The 22,737-nt window shown below is 42.4% G+C and overlaps 1 protein-coding gene across 1 annotated transcript in view; it reads right to left on the bottom strand.

Annotated features, from left to right (window-relative positions):
* Positions 1–22,737, bottom strand: part of LOC311139841 (cilia- and flagella-associated protein 70-like) — a gene marked incomplete at both ends in the record, with an annotated part of 33,364 nt that overhangs the window by 1,100 nt on the left and 9,527 nt on the right. Inside the window, 17 exon segments of the mRNA XM_084174817.1 lie at positions 206–367; positions 2,386–2,538; positions 3,147–3,325; positions 3,328–3,375; positions 3,788–3,903; positions 4,197–4,330; positions 4,624–4,749; positions 10,303–10,434; positions 11,167–11,361; positions 11,713–11,773; positions 12,001–12,092; positions 12,401–12,427; positions 13,346–13,414; positions 13,534–13,635; positions 13,639–13,695; positions 14,858–14,992; positions 15,134–15,236. Of these exon segments, the coding sequence (XP_084030943.1) occupies positions 206–367; positions 2,386–2,538; positions 3,147–3,325; positions 3,328–3,375; positions 3,788–3,903; positions 4,197–4,330; positions 4,624–4,749; positions 10,303–10,434; positions 11,167–11,361; positions 11,713–11,773; positions 12,001–12,092; positions 12,401–12,427; positions 13,346–13,414; positions 13,534–13,635; positions 13,639–13,695; positions 14,858–14,992; positions 15,134–15,236 (1,891 nt within the window).

A 22,737-nucleotide genomic window follows, 5' to 3' on the forward strand; every position in this document is an offset into this window, starting at 1 on the left:
CAGAGTCAGACTAAAAACAACAAATCTCCCACACGCCTAGTGATTCTTAATTACAGGGCGTTATTTAGAGTGTGTAACTTTAATATTTTTTACTTTTTAGAATAATGTATTGTTCTCCACTAAAACAACTATCAACTCCTGAATATTCCCCAGTAGTAAATAAAGAGTTCTCAGGTCACAGGTGAGGTGTGTGTGTAGCCCCCACCTCCTCTTCCTGCAGGTAGATGGATCCCAGCCGCAGGTAGATGGGGTGTGTGTCTGTGGCATCCGTCACAAAGTCCAGGGTCCTCTCGTAACACTTCTGGGCCTTCCCAAACTCCCCAGTCAGGTGGTGTATGTGCCCAAACAACGCCCATACATCTGGGTCCTATACGTGTTCAGAATATACAGTGAGGGAAAAAAGTATTTGATCCCCTGCTGATTTTGTACGTTTGCCCACCGACAAAGAAATGATCAGTCTATAATTTTAATGGTAGGTTTATTTGAACAGTGAGAGACAGAATAACAACAAAAAAATCCAGAAAAACGCATGTCAAAATTTTTATCAATTGATTTGCATTTTTAATGAGGGAAATAAGTATTTGACCCCTCTGCAAAACATGACTTAGTACTTGGTGGCAAAACCCTTGTTGGCAATCACAGAGGTCAGACGTTTCTTGTAGTTGGCCACCAGGTTTGCACACATCTCAGGAGGGATTTTGTCCCACTCCTCTTTGCAGATCTTCTCCAAGTCATTAAGGTTTCGAGGCTGACGTTTGGCAACTCGAACCTTCAGCTCCCTCCACAGATTTTCTATGGGATTAAGGTCTGGAGACTGGCTAGGCCACTCCAGGACCTTAATGTGCTTCTTCTTGAGCCACTCCTTTGTTGCCTTGGCCGTGTGTTTTGGGTCATTGTCATGCTGGAATACCCAATTACGACCCATTTTCAATGCCCTGGCTGAGGGAAGGACGTTCTCACCCAAGATTTGACGGTACATGGCCCCGTCCATCGTCCCTTTGATGCGGTGAAGTTGTCCTGTCCCCTTAGCAAAAAAAACACCCCCAAAGCATAATGTTTCCACCTCCATGTTTGACGGTGGGGATGGTGTTCTTGTGGTCATAGGCAGCATTCCTCCTCCTCCAAACACAGCGAGTTGAGTTGATACCAAAGAGCTCGATTTTGGTCTCATCTGACCACAACACTTTCACCCAGTTCTCCTCTGAATCATTCAGATGTTCATTGGCAAACTTCAGATGGGCATGTATATGTGCTTTCTTGAGCAGGGGGACCTTGCGGGCGCTGCAGGATTTCAGTCCTTCACGGTGTAGTGTGTTACCAATTGTTTTCTTGGTGACTATGGTCCCAGCTGCCTTGAGATCATTGACAAGATCCTCCCGTGTAGTTCTGGGCTGATTCCTCACTGTTCTCATGATCATTGCAACTCCACGAGGTGAGATCTTGCATGGAGCCCCAGGCCGAGGGAGATTGACAGTTATTTTGTGTTTCTTCCATTTGTGAATAATCGCACCAACTGTTGTCACCTTCTCACCAAGCTGCTTGGCGATGGTCTTGTAGCCCATTCCAGCCTTGTGTAGGTCTACAATCTTGTCCCTGACATCCTTGGAGAGCTCTTTGGTCTTGGCCATAGTGGAGAGTTTGGAATCTGATTGATTGATTGCTTCTGTGGATAGGTGTCTTTTATACAGGTAACAAGCTGAGATTAGGAGCACTCCCTTTAAGAGTGTGCTCCTAATCTCAGCTCGTTACCTGTATAAAAGACACATGGGAGCCAGAAATCTTTCTGATTGAGAGGGGGTCAAATACTAATTTCCCTCATTAAAATGCAAATCAATTTATAACATTTTTGACATGCGTTTTTCTGGATTTTTTGGTTGTTATTCTGTCTCTCACTGTTCAAATAAACCTACCATTAAAATGATAGACTGATAATTTCTTTGTCAGTGGGCAAACGTACAAAATCAGCAGGGGATCAAATACTTTTTTCCCTCACTGTACATCTGGGTCCTATAAGTGTCTTGAATATACAATATAGCAATCAGGTCCTGTGTGGATCACTTAGTCAGAGCATGGTGTTAATAACACCAAGGTTGTGGGTTCAACTCCTGCAGGGATCACACTCTGCTAATGTGCTAGCCATTTGATTCCTGTATGGAATAATATATAAATTTAGAAGCATCAGATTATCATCAGATTGCTGCAAAACCAATTTACCTTTCGAACAATAAAGTCAAAAGTTTAACTTGAAGGGCCAGACACAGATTAAACCTAGTTCTGGACTAAAAAGCTCTTTCAATTGAGAATTTCCACTGAGCATGCTTTTTACTCCTGGACCAGGCTTAATTTGTGTCTGGGAAACGGGCTGGAAACATCTGTTGGCGCTACCTGAAAGCTGTCGTTGAGCGCCTCCTTCAGGCTGGACTCGGCACTGCCGTACTCTGCCCTGAGCAGCTGCAGGCGGGCCAGGACCAGGTGGTAGGAGCTGCTCAGACCCCCCTCTGGACACAAGAGCTCCTGGGCCAGCGCTCTCTGGGCCATCTGTGGGAAAAGGGTCAGAATTGGACAAGATTAGTTACATACGCACAATAAACCACATGGATCATCAGAGTCTCTTATCATCTCATCTGTAGCAAACACAGGACACAGAGGGAAGGCTGCCAGATATGTGTCAGGAGTGATGCATAAATGCACACACACAATGTAAACACTGCACACACACACACAGTAAACAATGCACACACACACACACACATTCACACACACACACAATGTAAACCGTTCACACACAATGTAAACAATGCACATACACACACACAATGTAAACAATGCAAACACACACACACACACAATGTAAACAATGCACACACACACACACACAAACAAACAATGTAAACAATGCACACACACAACCAGAATGGGTCAGACACAAATAAAAGGTGAGATTCAGAGCTGAGATCAGCTCCACGCAACTCTACCTTTTGATACAGAGCTATAGTGGCTTACCAGTCTAACATTCTGTATGTGTTTTTCACTCATTATCTTCTGTTGGATTGGGCCATGGTTTAGTGTATAAACATCAATAGGCTTCTATACAGCATGTGTGTCTAGTAGCTGAGTGTGTGTGTGTGTGTGTGTGTGTTGCTGACCTGTAGTGCGTTGTTCTGCAGCAGGAACTGCACTGTCTCCATATAGATTGTGGTGTTTAGTCTGGTGGGGGTTGCTAGATGTCGCATGGTGCTAGGTTCAGCCTCAGCACCTCCCTTGTATCCCTCCCCAGGCTTGCTGCCCTGGCAGCTCTGAGACCCGGTCACCACACTGGCTTCTGGAAGGCCATCTCTGTCTGGATGGAGTTCTCCTGGCCCTCATAGAACAGGCCTGACCAGTGGTCACATAATGAGACCCAAACAGAAAAAATACAGTCACCACCATTGGACTCTGCACATTTTTTGGAATTGACTCCCAATTGAAGAATCAGAATCGACTCCAATATTTCTAAAGTCATACAGCCCTATTACCACACATTATTCTAGTATTGTAACACTGTACTAAGTTTTATGCCGTGTCATTAGAAAGTGTCAGGCATTTCGTTGTATTGAATTCTTGGGATTAGATGATGTTTACTGACAAATGAAAGTAAGATGTCTGTTTGTGGTTGTGATTAATAGAGGAGTTTCCAGCCTTGTCCTAGATCAGTTTGTGCTGTAGAGTCAACTCCTAGGGTTGTTGTTACAAACATACAGTATCTGGGACCAGGTTAGCATCTCCCTCCCTGGCTCTCATCTCTTACCAAACAGAGTCCAGGCCACCACATTGGTCGGGTCCACACACGTGGCTCCCTCAAAGAATGTCTCTGCCTCCTCGAGGCGTCCACCCATCTCTGCCAGGATACCACACATAAGCAAACTGCAGACAGACAGAGAATATCCAGAATATCATTCAGTTAGACTTTATGTAATTCATTTATTTGCTCATAAAAGAAACAACACACATAAAAAAAAAAAAAAGATTGTGCAGGGGTGAAAACCCATAGAAAGGGCTTGTAGGAAGGTCCTTGCCCTCATCCCATGAGAGGTATACATGCAAATGACAAGTTCCTGGTTTCACTGGATGTAAGTTTTAAGTATGGACCTCTATTCCCCTAGCCTGGTTAAACCAGACTGAATGCTGAACCAGGTTACTATCCCACTCCCTATTACCTGGGCAGGTGTGTCTGCTCCATGGACACAGCGTAGTGGAAGCACTCCTCAGCCTTCTGGTAGTCAGCCGTCAGCATGTAGAACACCCCGTAGTCAAACCAGTGGGCTGGGTCGCTACGGTCACGGGTCAGCTGCTGCAGCGGGGAGAACAATCACAAACAAACCAAGCTCACTAAAAGAGTTCGAAAATTCCTTTCTGAACCAACTAAAATCATACTTAGAAATGTCCATTGTTATGATGTTTTGTCCCTCCCGTCACAACTAAAGGTCCAATGGTTGAAAACATTCAAGAGCTTTGTCACAGGCACTCTAGTGACGGCTCCACAAGGTGGTGCAGACAGACAGTGTAACTACTCAGAATGTGATTAAGTTGAGTGCTTCAGCACCTCGCTTCAACCAAACTGATCCCCTCAAACACTCAGTTTACCTCCTGGTAGTACTGGGCAGCTAGCTGGTAGTCCCCGTTGAGCTGGGCCTCCTTGGCAAAGTGGATGAGCTGGGCACAGTCCACCAGGGGGCGAGGCTGAGTCTCCTGGGCATCCACTGACAACGTCTGGAGAGAGAAGAAGAGCAAGGCCGTTAAGTATTTTTTGTGATAGATTTTGTGGACACAAACATTTGCAATGTGGCACAGAATTAATTAATGTTTCAACAAATATAGCATGTTACAAACAGAAAGAAAGTTGGTTGCAATTTCAATTTAATCCTCCAGAAACGACAGAACAAATAATGCAACAAATATTGTGGTTAAACTCAAATATACTAATTGACAAAAAAACTTCTTTTTTTTTTGACAAAATGTTTAAAAAATGTATAGTCTTCGTAAATGATATAAATCGGTAGGCCTGGTGGAGTTATGTCGCACATGCAGCTAACAAAAACATATGGAAATGTCTGCTCTACCCAAAATTACAACCAAATAATTGCAGCCTTACCGCAAAATTGGAAGAGGAAAGTGGAAGGGGGAGAAAGTAAGGAACTTGTCTGTCGGCCTTGCATTAAAGAACATAATTGGTTAAGGAAAACTGTGATAAATAAAAAAGTATATCAGTTTCATTTAAGGACCAAAGGATTGACAGCCGTCCCATATAGATTACAAAATAGTTGGGAAGAGATTTTTGACGTACCGATCCCATGGCATAGTGTTTATAAACTGATACGCAAAACGACACCGGATTCAAAACTTAGAATCTTTCAATTTAAATTATTATATAAAATTCTTGCTACCAATAGAATGTTATTTATATGGGGGATACAATCTTCCCAGCTCTGCAGATTTTGCTGCGAAGAGACAGAATCATTAGATCATTTGTTTTGGTACTGTCCATTTGTAGATTGTTTTTGGACACAGGTCCAGGAATGGCTAAAGGATTGCAATATTTACTTGGAGCTAACCTTGCAGATAGCATTACTGGGTGATCTGAAAAGTCATAGTCAATCGATCAATAATATAATAATACTTTTAGCAAAAATGTTTATTTTTAATTCGCGATCTGTGGAGGCAATGAGAATAGAAAGGTTCAGAACTTTTGTAAGACATCACAGTACAGTTGAAATATATATGGCAAATAGAAATCCTATATGGATGGTGTTAAGAGATAGATGGGAGGTGTTGAATGGAATTGAAGGATGGGACTAATAACAACTAACAACAAATAATAACAAGATAACTAATAATGTAAGCATACTGTGTCCATAATAAGTATATAGGTTGTAGGTTGGGAGCTTTTGTGAAAGAGCACAGTTAAAAAGATATGGCATATAGAAGCAAACTGGATGGACATCATGAAAATGATCGAGGAGAAAAAGGAGAAAAAACAAACAAAATATAATTATTGTAAAATTGACTGTGTCCATAAAATGTAGATAGTAAGTATAAGCTGGAAGTAGAGGCCTAAGCATTGTTGTTCACTAGTTTACTCCAAGTAGGGAAAGGGTGGCGGGGTTGAAAAGTAATACAGTGGGGAAAAAAAGTATTTAGTCAGCCACCAATTGTGCAAGTTCTCCCACTTAAAAAGATGAGAGAGGCCTGTAATTTTCATCATAGGTACACGTCAACTATGACAGACAAAATGAGAAAAAAAAATCCAGAAAATCACATTGTAGGATTTTTAATGAATTTATTTGCAAATTATGGTGGAAAATAAGTATTTGGTCAATAACAAAAGTTTCTCAATACTTTGTTATATACCCTTTGTTGGCAATGACACAGGTCAAACGTTTTCTGTAAGTCTTCACAAGGTTTTCACACACTGTTGCTGGTATTTTGGCCCATTCCTCCATGCAGATCTCCTCTAGAGCAGTGATGTTTTGGGGCTGTCGCTGGGCAACACAGACTTTCAACTCCCTCCAAAGATTTTCTATGGGGTTGAGATCTGGAGACTGGCTAGGCCACTCCAGGACCTTGAAATGCTTCTTACGAAGCCACTCCTTCGTTGCCCGGGCGGTGTGTTTGGGATCATTGTCATGCTGAAAGACCCAGCCACGTTTCATCTTCAATGCCCTTGCTGATGGAAGGAGGTTTTCACTCAAAATCTCACGTTACATGGCCCCATTCATTCTTTCCTTTACACGGATCAGTCGTCCTGGTCCCTTTGCAGAAAAACAGCCCCAAAGCATGATGTTTTCACCCCCATGCTTCACAGTAGGTATGGTGTTCTTTGGATGCAACTCAGCATTCTTTGTCCTCCAAACACGACGAGTTGAGTTTTTACCAAAAAGTTCTATTTTGGTTTCATCTGACCATATGACATTTTCCCAATCCTCTTCTGGATGCACTCTAGCAAACTTCAGACGGGCCTGGACATGTACTGGCTTAAGCAGGGGGACACGTCTAGCACTGCAGGATTTGAGTCCCTGGCGGCGTAGTGTGTTACTGATGGTAGGCTTTGTTACTTTGGTCCCAGCTCTCTGCAGGTCATTCACTAGGTCCCCCCGTGTGGTTCTGGGATTTCTGCTCACCGTTCTTTTGATCATTTTGACCCCACGGGGTGAGATCTTGCATGGAGCCCCAGATCGAGGGAGATTATCAGTGGTCTTGTATGTCTTCCATTTCCTAATAATTGCTCCCACAGTTGATTTCTTCAAACCAAGCTGCTTACCTATTGCAGATGCAGTCTTCCCAGCCTGGTGCAGGTCTACAATTTTGTTTCTGGTGTCCTTTGACAGCTCTTTGGTCTTGGCCATAGTGGAGTTTGGAGTGTGACTGTTTGAGGTTGTGGACAGGTGTCTTTTATACTGATAACAAGTTCAAACAGGTGCCATTAATACAGGTAACGAGTGGAGGACAGAGGAGCCTCTTAAAGAAGAAGTTACAGGTCTGTGAGAGCCAGAAATCTTGCTTCTTTGTAGGTGACCAAATACTTATTTTCCACCATAATTTGCAAATAAATTCATTAAAAATCCTACAATGTGATTTTCTGTAAAAAAAAATCTCAATTTGTCTGTCATAGTTGACGTGTACCTATGATGAAAATTACAGGCCTCTCTCATCTTTTTAAGTGGGAGAACTTGCACAATTGGTGGCTGACTAAATACTTTTTTTCCCCACTGTAAAGGGGAATATTTTTTAAAAATAGGATATGTATGTATGTATGTATGTATGTATGTATGTATATATGTATGTGTGTGTGTATATATATATGTATATATATTGAAAAACATGGGGGATTGGAAGTGATGCAGACAATTACATTGATGGAAGTTACAATCTATCTGAAATATTAAGCTGATCTACCCCCCAAAAAATAATAAAACAAATTAAAACGGATAAAGTAGTGACGTAGTTCCTCTATGCCAAAAGAGTCCATCATTGAAACCAGACCCTAGTCATGCTTTAGCCTGTGGTCGGGTTTAAGGGAGGGGGAAAAAGGGAAGAACAGAATATGCAGAAATCCATGTAAAGAAAGAGCTGGGCATGTACACTACCAGTCAAAGTTTGGACACACCAACTCATTCAAGGGTTTTTCTTTATTTTTACTATTTTTTACATTGTAGAATAAGAGTGAAGACATCAAAACTATGAAATAACACATATGGAATCATGTAGTAACCAAAAAACGTATTAAACAAATCAAAATATATTATATTTGAGATTCTTCAAATAGTCACCCTTTGCCTTGATGAAAGCTTTGCATACTCTTGGCATTCTCTCAACCAGCTTCATGAGGTAGTTACCTGGAATGTATTTCAATTAACTGGTGTGCCTTCTTAAAAGTTAATTTATGGAATTTCTTAATGCGTTTGAGCCAATCAGTTGTGTTGTGACAAGGTAGATAGCCCTATTTGTATACAGAAGATAGCTCTATTTGGTAAAAGACCAAGTCCATATTGTGGCAAGAACAGCTCAAATAAGCAAAGAGAAACGACAGTCCATCATTACTTTAAGACATGAAGGTCAGTCAATACGGAACATTGTGCAGTCGCAAAAACCATCAAGCGCTATGATGAAACTGGCTCTCACGAGGACCACCACAGGAATGGAAGACCCAGAGTTACCTCTGCTGCAGAGGATAAGTTCATTAGAGTTACCAGCCTCAGAAATTGCAGCCCAAATAAATGCTTCACAGAGTTCAAGTCACAGACACATCTCAACATCAATTGTTCAGAGGGGACTGTGTGAATCAGGCCTTCATGTTCGAATTGCTGCAAAGAAACTACTACTAAAGGACACCAATAAGAAGAAGAGACCTGCTTGGGCCAAGAAACACAAGCAATTGACATTAGACCGGTGGAAATGTGTCCTTTGGTCTGGAGTCCAAATTTGAGATTTTTGGTGACATGATCTCTGCATGTGTAGTTCCCACCGTAAAGCATGGAGGAGGAGGTGTTATGGTGTGGGGGTGCTTTGCTGGTGATACTGTATGTGATTTATTTAGAATTCAAGGCACACTTAACCAGCATGGCTACCACAGCATTCTGCAGCGATACGCCATCACATCTGGTTTGGGCTTAGTGGGACTATCATTTGTTTTTCAACAGGACAATGACCCAACACACCTCCAGGCTGTGTAAGGGATATTCTACCAAGAAGGAGAGTGATGGAGTCTGCATCAGATGACCTGGCCTCCACAAACCCCTGACCTCAACCCAATTGAGATGGTTTAGGATGAGTCGGACGGCAGAGTGAAGGAAAAGCAGCCAACAAGTGCTCAGCATATGTGGGAACTCCTTCAAGACTGTTGGAAAAGCATTCCAGGTGAAGCTGGTTGAGAGAATGCCAAGAGTGTGCAAAGCTGTCATCAAGGCAAAGGGTGGCTATTTGAAGAATCTCAAATATAAACTATATTTTGATTTGTTTAACACTTTTTTGGTTACTACATGATTCCATGTGTTATTTCATAGTTTTGATGTCTTCACTATTATTCTACAATGTAGAAAATAGTAAAATTAAAGAAAAACCCTTGAATATGTAGGTGTGTCCAAACTTTTGACTGCTACTGTATGAAAATGTATGCACTCATTAACTGTAAGTCGCTCTGGATAAGCGCGTCTGCTAAATGACTAAAATGTAAATTACATTTGAGTCATTTAGCAGACGCTCTTATCCAGAGCGACTTTACAGTTAGTGAGTGCATACATTTTTTTTTTCCATACTGGCCCCCCCGTGGGAATCGAACCCACAACCCTGGCGTTGCAAACGCCATGCTTTACCAACTGAACTACACGGGACTACAATGTACTGTAAATGTATGTATGATGGGACTGGGAAGGGTGAGCACGGGTGTGTGTGCGCAACGTGCATGCATTCCTGTGCTGGTGTGTGTGTGTGGACGTGTTTAACTATACTTGTGGGAACCAGAAGTCCCCACAAGAATAGTATACAAACAACAATCTGACCAACTGGGGACATTTTGTTAGTCCCTACAAGGTCAAATGCTATTTCTAGGGGGTTTAGGGTTAAGGTTAGAATTAGTGTTAGGGTTAGAATTAGGTTTAGGGTTAGGAGCTAGGGTTAGTTTTAGGGTTAGGAGCTAGGGTTAGGTTTAGGTTTAAGGTTAGGTTTTGGGGTTAGGGTTAGATTTAGGGACAACAGGATTTTGAAGGGGACTGAATTGTGTGTCCCCACAAGGTTAGTTATACAAGACTGTGTGTGTGTGTGTCTTGCCTTGTTAAGGGCGACGTGCATCTCGTCCACCAGGAACACATAGAGCTGGCTGAGGAAGGCCTGCAGCTGCTCAGGATCTGAGAAGGCCTCGGTCCGCAGCATCTTCTCTCTCACGATACGCACCACAGAGTACTGACAATGACATGGCAGCAGAAACATCACCAGAGTACTGTCCATGACATGGCAGCAGGAACATCACCACAGAGTACTGACCATGACATGGCAGCAGAAACATCTCCAGAGTACTGTCATGACATGGCAGCAGAAACATCCCCACAGAGTACTGCCAATGACATGGTTGCAGAAACATCGCCACAGATGTATATCGTTAGTCTTATTATACATCCCACTTCTGAGATTGTATGAAAAACAATTGTTTATGAATAACATACAAGGGGAAACATATGTATCAGACACCGTTGGATTGTCTTCTCAAACAGACTTAAAAAGGGACGACGGAGCTAGCCTGGTCCAAGTTGGCAAGACAGCACAAACAGATCTGGGACCAGGATACTAGGGATCCAGTTGATCCTTCTCTAAATCTATAATACAATGTAAGGAACCGGCCTCAGATGAGAAGAACAACAAGCAGACTGGCTTGTTTACCAGACTTTAGGAGAAAAGCACCAGCTGGCTACTGGTTAGTCCTGACCCCACTGTCTAAAAGCAGCTATTAAGCCCTCATGCAACTGTCATTCTCAACATTTCCCTAACCAGGATCATATTCATTAGGGTACACCATAGCAAAATGTTTTGCAACGGAAAACAAAAACAACTGTTTCTTAAGTTCAGGTAGTCTCACCCTGTTTCAGTCAGTCATTTTTTTTTTGGGTGCCTAATAAATGCGACCCAGCCCTTTCTCACCTTAATCTGCTCCTTGAAAGCAAAGTACTTTCCAGAATAGTTGAGTTCTCCCAGGAGCTTGGTCTTGCGCTGCTCCTGGCTGGTTGGGTCCAGAGGCTTCTCTCCAGGCAGGAAGGCAGGCCCGAACAGCTGCTGGTACTGCTCCAACACCTGGCCTGCCACACTGGCTATCTGGGCCTGGTACTCCTGCACAGCCTGGTACAGCAGGATATAAGGAAGGAAGTAGGGAAGCAAGGAAGGAAGTAATGGCTAAAAATATACTTGTTTTCAAACAATTATGACATTTGGCAACGATTTACATTCCCAGAGCACGTTATAAGGTTAAGTGTGACGTTGGTTTGGGATGTGCTGGACCGCAGGAGACAGCAGCTATCATCACTGGAAACCACTGGCATTGTATGCCTCTACTTACCTTTGACTGTGTACACAAATCTAGATTATGGCCACAAGATGGCAATCACTCAGAGTGAATGTAATGATTGAGGGAAGTGTAATCATCAGACCATGTTATTGGATTGCATTTGTGGAATGTGTGTGATGGTTTACTCTCTCTGCTCCAGCAGGTCTGCGAGGTAAGGGAGCTCTAGGAGGTATCAGCTCCATCACCCTTTCAACAGAAATGCATAGAAAACGTGGTAAACCATAAAACAATGTTACAACAACGTTACTAGGATATTACTACAAAGTTACTACAACATCTTTTCAAACCATCCCTTTTTCTTCCCATTCCAATCTATATTACTGCAGTACTTCCACTCAATTACTTCAGACTTAAATGTTTATCTCTGAGGCCATTCCACATATTTGATTAAAGTTGAACAAACGTAACGTTACCTTTTGGCTAACTCTTCCGGTGATCTCTTTGGCACCAGCGACTTCTCAAAAGCGATTTCAATGATGATGTAGGTTCTGGAATCTGCATACATCTAAGTTCAAGGTTCAAGTTCATTTGCCATATGCAATAGATACATTGGAAATGGTACACAGAGATGATAGGTGCTTCCTATAGAGGGCGGAAGGTACCCTTGGGGGTAAGAGCGTTGGGCCAGTAAACGAAAGGTCGCTAGTTCGACTAGGTGAAAAATCTGTCCATGTGCCCTTGAGCAAGGCACTTAACCCTAATTGCTCCTGTAAGTCGCTCTGGATAAGAGCGTCTGCTAAATGACTACATTGTAAATGTATACATGACCCCTAGATTTGATATTGTTTATTGGTTCACAGAACCCCAACTCACCTGGCCCTCTGTGTTCACTTGTTGCTGCTGTTCAGGTTCAACCCTGTGTCCCGGGCTGAAATAAAACAAATCACTATCTCCTTCTCTCCCACCAAGCAAGGGAAACAAGCACAGTATACTTCTCTTCTAGTTCACGCTTTACGAGTTAGAATATTGCCATGAGACATTGCAGAAAGACGAAGTTGGAAATGCACAATAGTAAACCACCTGTTTTCAAATGATACCATGGTTCAACCACGCTACAGTTCAAAACAGTTATTAAACAGTTATTTTCTAGGTGTATGTGGGCATGTGCAGGCAACACTTCTAGGCAACGCTTGTGTATGAACCACGAATGAGAGGGGGTTGTTTGTGTGGATGGATTCATGTACCTGTACGTACCTGTGCATGCCTGCATGTCTGTGTACTATATGAACATGTATGTGTACTTTGTGCACTTTGTGTGTGTGTATCCGTGGGCATGCTTGTGTGAGTGTGTGTGTGTGCACTTGTGGAGGCATGTGTGTGTGGGTGCGTGCCTGTGTGTAGGAGCCTGTTATTTGTCTGGCCGTGCCAGATGCTCAGTTGGTGGGGTGGCTGTGTACGTGTGTGTGTGTTTACGTGTATGTATGTGTGTGTTTGCAAATGAGTGTGTGTGTTCGCCGCTCCTTCTGCGGGGGGCTGTAGTGAGGGGCCAGATGAGCTAACAGCTAACGAGATGATTCACCGCTCTCTGACGAAGCTGGCAAACTGCTGCCATTAACGCTAATTGCTTTGGGAAGCGCTCCTGTTGGTGCCGACCCACAATTAAATCAGACAGGAAATCAGGGACTCTGATCTAAGATGCTCTGCGGGAGACCGCAGCTGGCCTATCACTGAATGCTATTGAGACCTTTTACAAAGAAGTAATATCCTGGCTCTATCTCAATTTGTTTTTCTGCGATTCCTTGCATCCTATCTCCTTACCTCCTTCTCAACCCTACTGGAGGAGAAGGTCAAAGGTCCCTCCCGTCTCACCTTGTTCTCCAATGTGTTCTGAGAAAGAGGCGAGGAGAGAGGGTGCTAGGCATCAAGGAAAGATGAATTGAGAAAGAGCCACTGTCTGAGACGCAGAGCCCCATCATGGTCAAAAAGGCAGTAAGTCAGTCGCTCACCCTTTTGGGCGATTCCTTGGTGTCCTTCCCGCCCTTGTGGCCGCCGTCGAACATCTTACTAGGGGCCGCCTTACAGGAGCCTACGGAGGAGAGGGCCCTACCTCAGCCCTGTGTGGCCGAAGCCCTGATACTCTCTCTCAGGACACTGATGTTTCTCTTAGCCTATCAAACACAATACAATGCTCATGTTCATTAGGGCACACCGTAACAAAACATTTTGCAACGGTAAATGAAAATGACGGTTCTTATTGGACCAAGTCCATGTAGTCGTCCCTCCTATTTCAGTCCGTTTTGTTCCGTTTGTCGCCTTATGAACATGACCCAGGTCACACATAATAACACCAGAAATCACTCAGCAGGGGGTGGTTTGGTTCCATGTTGCCAAGGTAATGCCAAAACTCACATTCAGCACCTCAGGGGGAGCACATCACAGGAGGTTGGTGGCACCTTCATTGGGGAGGGCGGGCTCGTGGTAATGGCTGGAGCGGTGGAATGGAATCAAATACATCAAATATGGTTTGATGCCATTCCATTTGCTCCGTTCCAGACATTATTATGAGCCGTCCTCCACTCAGCAGCCTCCACTGGAACACATTAGAGTGATCCTATTGGCTTCAAGGGTGTAATGAGAGAGGGATGAGACCAAGAGATAACGATTAACAATCCAAACTATGGCACAACAAGCCAATTAGCAATGAGTAATAACGATACCCGCAGGGATACAGTGCTGGCACAGCTGTGAAATAATAAAAGATGTGTCAAATGTGAGTTGTAGTTAACTGATGTATCTCATATTTCCACATTTGTTATTTACTGCGCTAACACAAACAATTTGTTTTAAGATTGTAACAACATGGACCATCAAGTTTTTTAGGATACTTGAGGGTATCATAGAAAAATGTTTTAAGGGCAATAAAGTGTTATCTATCTACATAGGAAATGTACTAAAACAAACCAAATGTCCTCAGCAACATGATACTTTGAACGAAACTCCAACTGACAGAGAGAGAGAGCGACAAGGACATGAAAACTGGCACGGAATGGAATTATGATAATCTGCTGTGTCTCAGAATGAATTAGTCAACATGGCTGCATCTGTTCTGGTAGTCTGTTCTGCAAGTCTGTTTCATTTCTCCACTCATATCAGTCTCACACACACACACAACTAAAGCAGTTCTGTAATAATCATGAGTGACAAATTAGTGTTGACCGTTCCTCCACACCTGCCACTGCCAGCCTATCTCACCTTAGCCTTGCGATACCAAACCTGTCAACACCATATTCTAAAGAAACCTTGAATGGCTGTAGTTGAAGATACTCTCACCTTGACCAGTAGGTCAGAGTCGTAGAAGGGGTAAAGCCGGTATGCCCCACGGATACGCCTCGCCCCGGGATACAACAGGGGCGCCATGTCCACGTATGCAACTGCATGGAAGGAGAGTTGGGTCTCATCCTCACCCTGTTGAAAAGGCACACCCACACACACACACAGACAGACACACACACAAAGGCAGTTCAAACAATCATTAGTAAGGATATTAATAATAATGGCCAGGAGTGATTTAATCAGATCCTGTACAGGAGAAATTCAGCGTCTTACTCCCTTGTCTTTGCCAGCCTTCCCTCCCTTAGTGGCTCCAACCTGTGGTGACCTCATGACCTCTACTGGCCACAGTCTGCTCTCTGCTATCCTACGGGTCAGACTGAGAGAGGAGGATAGAACATAGATAAAGAATTCAATTAAATTCCATTAAATTCAATAAAATGTTATTGTTCCCAAAGGGCAATTTGGTAGTTGGCTTATATAAGCCAACTTTTTTCAATTAAATATTGAAAAACTTTATTGAGGATACTGTAGCTTCATACCCTCTCTATATACAGTACCAGTCAAAAGTTTGGACACACCTACTTATTCAAGGGTTTTTCTTTATTTTTTAAAACTATTTTCTACATTGTAGAATAATAGTGAAGACATCAGAACTATGAAATAACACATATGGAATCATGTAGTAACCAAAAAAGTGTTAAACAAATCAAAATATATTTTATATTTGAGATTCTTCAAAGTAGCCACCCTTTGCCTTGATGACAGCTTTGCACACTCTTGGCATTCTCTCAACCAGCTTAATGAGGTAGTTACCTGGAATGTATTTCAATTAACTGGTGTGCCTTCTTAAAAGTTAATTTATGGAATTTCTTTCCTTCTTAATGCGTTTGAGCCAATCAGTTGTGTTGTGACAAGGTAGGGGTGGTATACAGAAGATAGCCCTATTTGGTAAAATACCAAGTCCATATTATGGCAAAAACAGCTCAAATAAGCAAAGAGAAACATCAGTCTATCACTACTTTAAGACATGAAGGTCAGTCAATACGGATAATTTCAAGAACTTTTAAAATTTCTTCAAGTGCAGTCGCAAAAACCATCAAGCGCTATGATGAAACTGGCTCTCATGAGGACCGCCACAGGAAAGGAAGACCAGAGTTACCTCTGCTGCAGAGGATAAGTTAATTAGAGTTAACTGCACCTCAGATTGCAGCCCAAATAAATGCTTCACAGAGTTAAAGTAACAGACATCTCAACATCAACTGTTCAGAGGAGACTGCGTGAATCAGGCCTTCATGGTCGAATTGCTGAAAAGAAACCACTACTAAAGGACAATAAGAAGAGACTTGTTTGGGCCAAGAAACACGAGCAATGGACATTAGACCGGTGGAAATGTGTCGATATTTGAGATTTTTGGTTCGAACAACCATGTCTTTGTGTGACGCAGAGTAGGTGAATGGATGATCTCCGCCTGTGTGGTTCCCACCGTGAAGCATGGAGGAGGAGGTGTGAGGGTGCTTTGCTGGTGACACTGTAGTGTATGGTTATTGGAAGGTGTTGTCGTCAATCAAGAAGTCTGCTTAGGTGGATCGTGTTCAAAGGCCTTTATTCAAACCACGAGGTTCCAGCGTAAGTACGGACACAATATCCGGAGAATCAGACCCCAAATAAATCTTGCTGCATTCTAACTCTTCGTCACCGCTCCCCCCTTTATATAGCCTTCCAAGAGTTGAATAGCTCCCTCTACTGTTCAATCCCCGTATCTTACCACCCACTTCCTGTTTGTCATATGTGACGTCACGCTAAAACCTTCCCTCTGGATAACAATAATCAACCTTCCATTTCTTCATGAACAACCTTTAACAAAGACATAATTTTAATATACTACATATTCCCCCCTTCGAGACAAAACTAAAAAGTCTCGACAACAATAGGATTATGACCAGTAACAATTTATCTTATTGAGTATCTTTAACCTTAAACCAAAAACATTCTTCTCTAGAGTGTAAATACCTTTCTTATGAAATAACTGTTTATGGAATGTAAATACATTACTATGACATATGAAGAAATCTCTATGAAGTATGAACACATTACTATGAATTATGAACAACTGTTTCTGAAGTATGAACACATTACTATGAATTATGAAGAAATCTCTATGGAGTGTGAGAGCGAAAAACTGTCCAGCAGCCATCCATCCATATCAATCAAGACAGTAAAATTCTCTCACCGTCCCTCTGCCCCAGGCAACCACCGTCGGTACTCCAGATAACCTCATAACTCATGTAAATGCATTTGAAACTATAATACAATTAACTACACATGTAAACCCCTGTAAACAAAATCCTATCCAGAAACATCCACTCTCAGGCTGGTCAACCCATAGGACCTGAAAGGGAATCTCTCCCTGTCTAAACGTCCTTTCCCTAACCCCATCGAAATAAACAAAAGCATCTAAGATCCTCATCTGCATTCAATAACATCAAACATCATTCTACTAAAATCAATACCTAAGAATATGACACAATTATGTATTACACATCAAATATGTCTATATTTCATTGCAGACACTGGAATGTAGTCCACTACACTTCATCTCCTCCGTAGTCTCGACTTCCAATTGACTTGTTAATGATGAAATCAGCCACACCCTCCTTGTTTCATCTCCTCCAGTCATATTGTCTTTGTTTGAGTATTCCAATCTCCACATGTTCTCCCACATGCCTCTGAAAGAAAAAGAAAAAGACCAAACAGTATCTTTTCCAAAAAAAACACTTTCAAATTAAACATCACTATCCACTAAGACTATAAAACTGATATATAAATGATGCATGAATCACATAAACCCATTCCCCCCTTGATTCATAAATCATACTAAAAATCACACTAATATTGAAAAAACATTGTAAAATGATCAAATAATCAAAAAGGATATTTATCCATCAGTAGTCCATCCAGACCCCCTCGTCCATCTTCGTCCAGATCAGGAACAATCAACAACGGCATCTGAGTGTTGTCTCCAGGCATCACAACACCAACCCATCTTAATATCATAGCTTTTGCAAAGGTCAGTAACAAAGTACAAAAGCAAAACATGACACACAACGCTATCAGAGCTGCGACTAAAATCTGAACCATCACTGCTCCTATTGGGCCTAACTGATCTTGCAACCAAGACTTCGCCGACCATCCAGCTTTCTCAGATCTTCCAAATGCATCCCTGATATTCTTCAAAGCATCTATAACACTTGTGATATTATCGGAACTATCTGGGATTAAAGTATAACAATCATCCCCCGTCAGATTCATAGCCAAACATAAGCCACCTTGTCTTGCCAAAATATAATCAAGAGCCATGTCATGTTTCAACAACGTCAGTCTGTGACTTCTTTGAGCATTTGACAGAAGGTGAAACCCTCTTATTGTTTCATTTGCAAAGCCCTGCAACGTATATGTAATATTATCAATATGATCTGCTAAGAATGTTACACCATACCATGGAAAAAGACCAAGTCCCCACTTCTCTCCCAGACTTATTCTCCAATGGTAGGCTTCAAGATTAGTAAATTTAGCCATTTCTCTTTTAACCCTATTTTCACCAGTAGTTTCAGATTGATCTGGATTCGGTGCTACTCCTCTCCTAATTGTAAAAACCTCATATGGCAACTTCAATGTTGACATGTAACAACACCCTTTCCATCCATAGGGTAAAAATATATATGCTTTATCACCACAAACCCACCAAATATCTCTAAAATTCCCAATAGTTGCATTGATAGGGAAAAATTGATCCATCACCATCAAAGTCCTGCCCTTCTTATTACCTGGAGCATAAAAAGTTACATTATATTTGTCACCTCTACCCTTTCGTCCGGGTTTACCCAAAATCAACATATACCCATCACAATCTGATATTCCCATGAACATACCATTTACCTCATCTGTATTATTAGAACAAATACAAGTTTTAGCTCTCACTGCTCTCACCTCAAATGCTTCAGGGATCACTGTCACCTGACTTTCTTTACCACCCACCATATGCACATAGGGAAATTCATTTAACCAAGAACACTTATAACTAGGCTTATACAAATGGTGTGACACCGACATGTCTTTGTCTGTCAATACTCGTTGATGATACAACAGCCATTTCAACGCATAGGCCTGACACCCACCCGCCAATGGTTGAGCGATCGTCTGTAAAATTGAACCCCACGTCTCTGGTGCTGGAATTCTCAACAGACATGGACCCTCAAGATTCCTCACTGATCTTACAGCATGAGTTAATTGCTGGAACCAAAGATTTCTACCTGCCCATTGATCTTTAATTTTCAAAACCGCCGCATCAAATCCATATGCTTTCCATTTAGCGTCTCTTTTCCCTACCGAGCGAGATTGATCAGATGTATCTTCTGATGTTAAGTTGAACCCAAAAAACCCATCCTGTTCTTCCATGATATTATCCTTTACTATTTCAGATGAACCTATATTGTTTTCAATGACTACTTGCTGAGTCATTTCAGTTACATCGTTTACTTTTAGAAAAGTTGTTGTTGGTGTCGGTATCATACCTCCTACATTTGTTATTGCCGTCGTACCCTTAAATCTTTTCAAAGTTGACATTAAAGTAGTTGATTTAGTTGATGTTTTTTGTTCTAAAATTGGTGCTGGCACTATCGGTTCCCTTGTAATCGAATGCGATATATTTATGGCTTTACCAACTGTCAATGTTGAAAGAGTAAAATTGCTTCCCATTGTTGTTCTAACAGACTGACGTGTTGATGTTATTGTTGTTACTTCATTCCTAGTTTTCGTAACGTTTTGGTCTGACTTTTCTCCTAACTGGTCTAGGCCTATTTTGTCCAACCGAATCACTAGCTTCCCCTTTAACCGAGTTGCCCTTGGTGATCTCTGCTGCTTCACATCCCACTGAAATACTCCCTGTTGCTTCTGGGACGTATTGGAAATCAATTTCTCCAAATCCTCCTTCCTTTCCAACCCCTGCATCGTCATCTCTGGCATAATCAGAAGTGTCATCATTATCAACGTTAATCCCAACATTGACAATCTCTCCCTCTTCCTGTTCTCCCCTATCTCCATCTTCTCTCTCTACGCGTGGCACCTCTTCTGTAGGCGCTTTAACACAATGTGACAAATGATACCACGTAGGAGATCCCTTAACCTGGACAGCTGTTCCAGTACTACGAACCACTTCAAATGGTCCGTCACGACGTTCGTTATACCACTTCCTCCTGAATACCTTTACGAATACTTTGTCTCCCGGTTGTACTGTATTCCTCTTATCCTCCTCAGGCGCCTTCTGCACCTCTCCTTGTCTTTGCCTGTCAGAAACATATGTGGACAACTTTTTATGAAAATTGGCCATATATGTAACGTACGCTCTCATTTCATCGTCCAACAGGGCCAAGCTTGGACCCTTTCCACTTGTTCGTAAACAAGGCGTTGGCATCCTTCTTCCTGTTAACAACTCATGGGGTGTCATACGTAGATCACGTAGCTCACTTGAGCGACACACCATTAGTGCTAAAGGAAGCGCCGCTATCCAGTTTAGACCTGTATGTTGACAAATCTTCACAATGCAGTTCTTCAAGACACCGTTCATTCTTTCACACATCCCCTGACTTTGTGGGTGATAAACTGCTCCAAGACGTTGCTTAATTCCCAATTTTTGCAACATCAATTTTACTGTTTTATCCACAAATTCTCTTCCATTGTCTGAGGATATTCGATCGGGTAATCCCCACCTGCTTATGACTTCTTTACATAAGAACTTGGCAACCGACTGAGCATCCTTACGCTTGGTTGGACACGCTTCTGTCCATCGTGAAAATCTATCTACAACCACCAACATGTATCTTTTCCCATCAACTGGTTGTATCATATCAACAAAGTCAATGACCAACTCACGCATAGGACCCCTTGGTGTAGGAATGTACCCTGGATGAACAGGTATCCCTCTTCGAACATTATTTTTAAGACAGATGGTGCATCTTCCTATCAAATAATCAATTTGTTCAAACAAATATGGAGCCCAAACACCATATTCCTTTGTGATCTTTCTGTGAACCTCCCCCCTCGCAACATGAGCTAAGCCATGTGCTTCTTGAATCATCAGACCTAAGAGGTCTAGAGGCGCTACTATCAACCCCTCATGGTTTCTCCACAGACCAGTAGCATCTTTGACCGCTCCTCGGTCTAGCCATAGCTGTTGGTCGATCATAGAAGCGGCTTCTTGCATCAAAATTACATCTCGAAGCGTAATTTTGTCTTCCAAGTCCACTACATGAGTGACCAGAAACACTTTCCCAAATTTGTCCGCTCCTGCAACGGCTTTTGCAGCTTCATCAGCAGCTTTGTTCCCTTGTGTCACTCTTGACATATCTGTCTTGTGAGCTGCACACTTAGCTATCGCTATCTCTGTAGGTTTCATCATAGCATGCAACAATTTCATGATTTGTGCATGATGCTGTATCGGAGAACCATCCGATTTCTTGAACCCTCGACCTTTCCATACCGCCCCAAACAAATGACATACACTATGTGCATATGCTGAATCAGTGTATATGGTTACTCGCTTACCTTCTGCTAACAAACATGCTTCTGTTAGCCCCACAAGTTCAGCAAGTTGTGCAGACGCAGGCTGTGGTATTACTTCAGCCTTTTCAACAACAAATCCCGTCCCTCTGCCTCTAATTACTGCATAACCAGCACATAACTTATCTCCTACCCGATAGCAAGACCCATCCGTCCAATACTCCAGGTCTGCTTCACGTAACGGAAAGGCTTGTAAATCTGATCGAAGCCTCGAATATCTCTCTGCTTCTTGGACACAATCATGTGGCTCACCATCCTCGGAAGTTGGTAAACTCTCGGCTGGATTTACTGTATCACATCTCACAAGGGTGACATCCTCCTGCTCTAAGAGTCTATGATAGTCTCTGAGCCTGGGCATAGTCAATGTATACTTCCCATAGTTCAGAAGATTTCTGAGACTATGATGGGTAAGAATTGTCACGGGGTAGCCCATCGTGACCGATGATGCTTTGTCATACATGGAATATACCCCCACCATTGCTCTGTAGCATAGTGGTAACCCTAGTTCTACCTCTGAATAAGCAGTAGAGTAGTAGGAAATAGGCTGAGGATTCGTCCCCATGCCTGTCGGTTGACAAAGAACCGCACATGCATATCTACCTCCAGTAGAAGTAGACACGTATAGCAAAAAGTTCTTTGAATAATCTGGTAGTGCAAGTGCAGGTGCCTCCTGCAACCTCTGTTTGATAGTTTCAAATGCCACATGACCTTCCGGTGTCCAGGAAAGATTGCTATGGAGTTGACCACTCTCAGTACCCCTCACCATAGCCCTCAATGGGGCCATCAAACTAGTATAATCCTCTACCCAAGCTGAGGAATAACCAGCAATACCCAGAAATGTCATCATTTCCCTGACTGTTCTAGGTTTTGGAGCCTTACGAATAGTTTCCACCTGCTTGTCCGAAATGTTTCTGTGACCATGAGTTATGTTTTGACCTAAATATACAACTTTCTCCTGACAATATTGCAACTTTTTCTGTGACACCTTGTGTCCCTTTTCTGCCAAAACCTGTAGTAATTTAATTGAGTCCCTATGACATGTTTCCTTATTTTGTGAGCAAACCATTATATCATCCACGTACTGAATGACAGTGCTCTGCAATATCTGATCTATCCCTACCAAATCTTCCTTCAGTACTTTATTGAAGATATGCGGCGAATGCCGGTACCCCTGTGGCATTCTATTGTACTCATAGAACTGTCCCTTATAGGTGAACCCAAATAAATCCTGACTCTCTACACTAAGTGGAACACTGAAAAAT

The sequence above is a fragment of the Coregonus lavaretus genome (genome assembly GCF_964263955.1).
Source record: "Coregonus lavaretus genome assembly, chromosome: 2".
Classification (NCBI taxonomy): Eukaryota; Metazoa; Chordata; class Actinopteri; order Salmoniformes; family Salmonidae; genus Coregonus; species Coregonus lavaretus.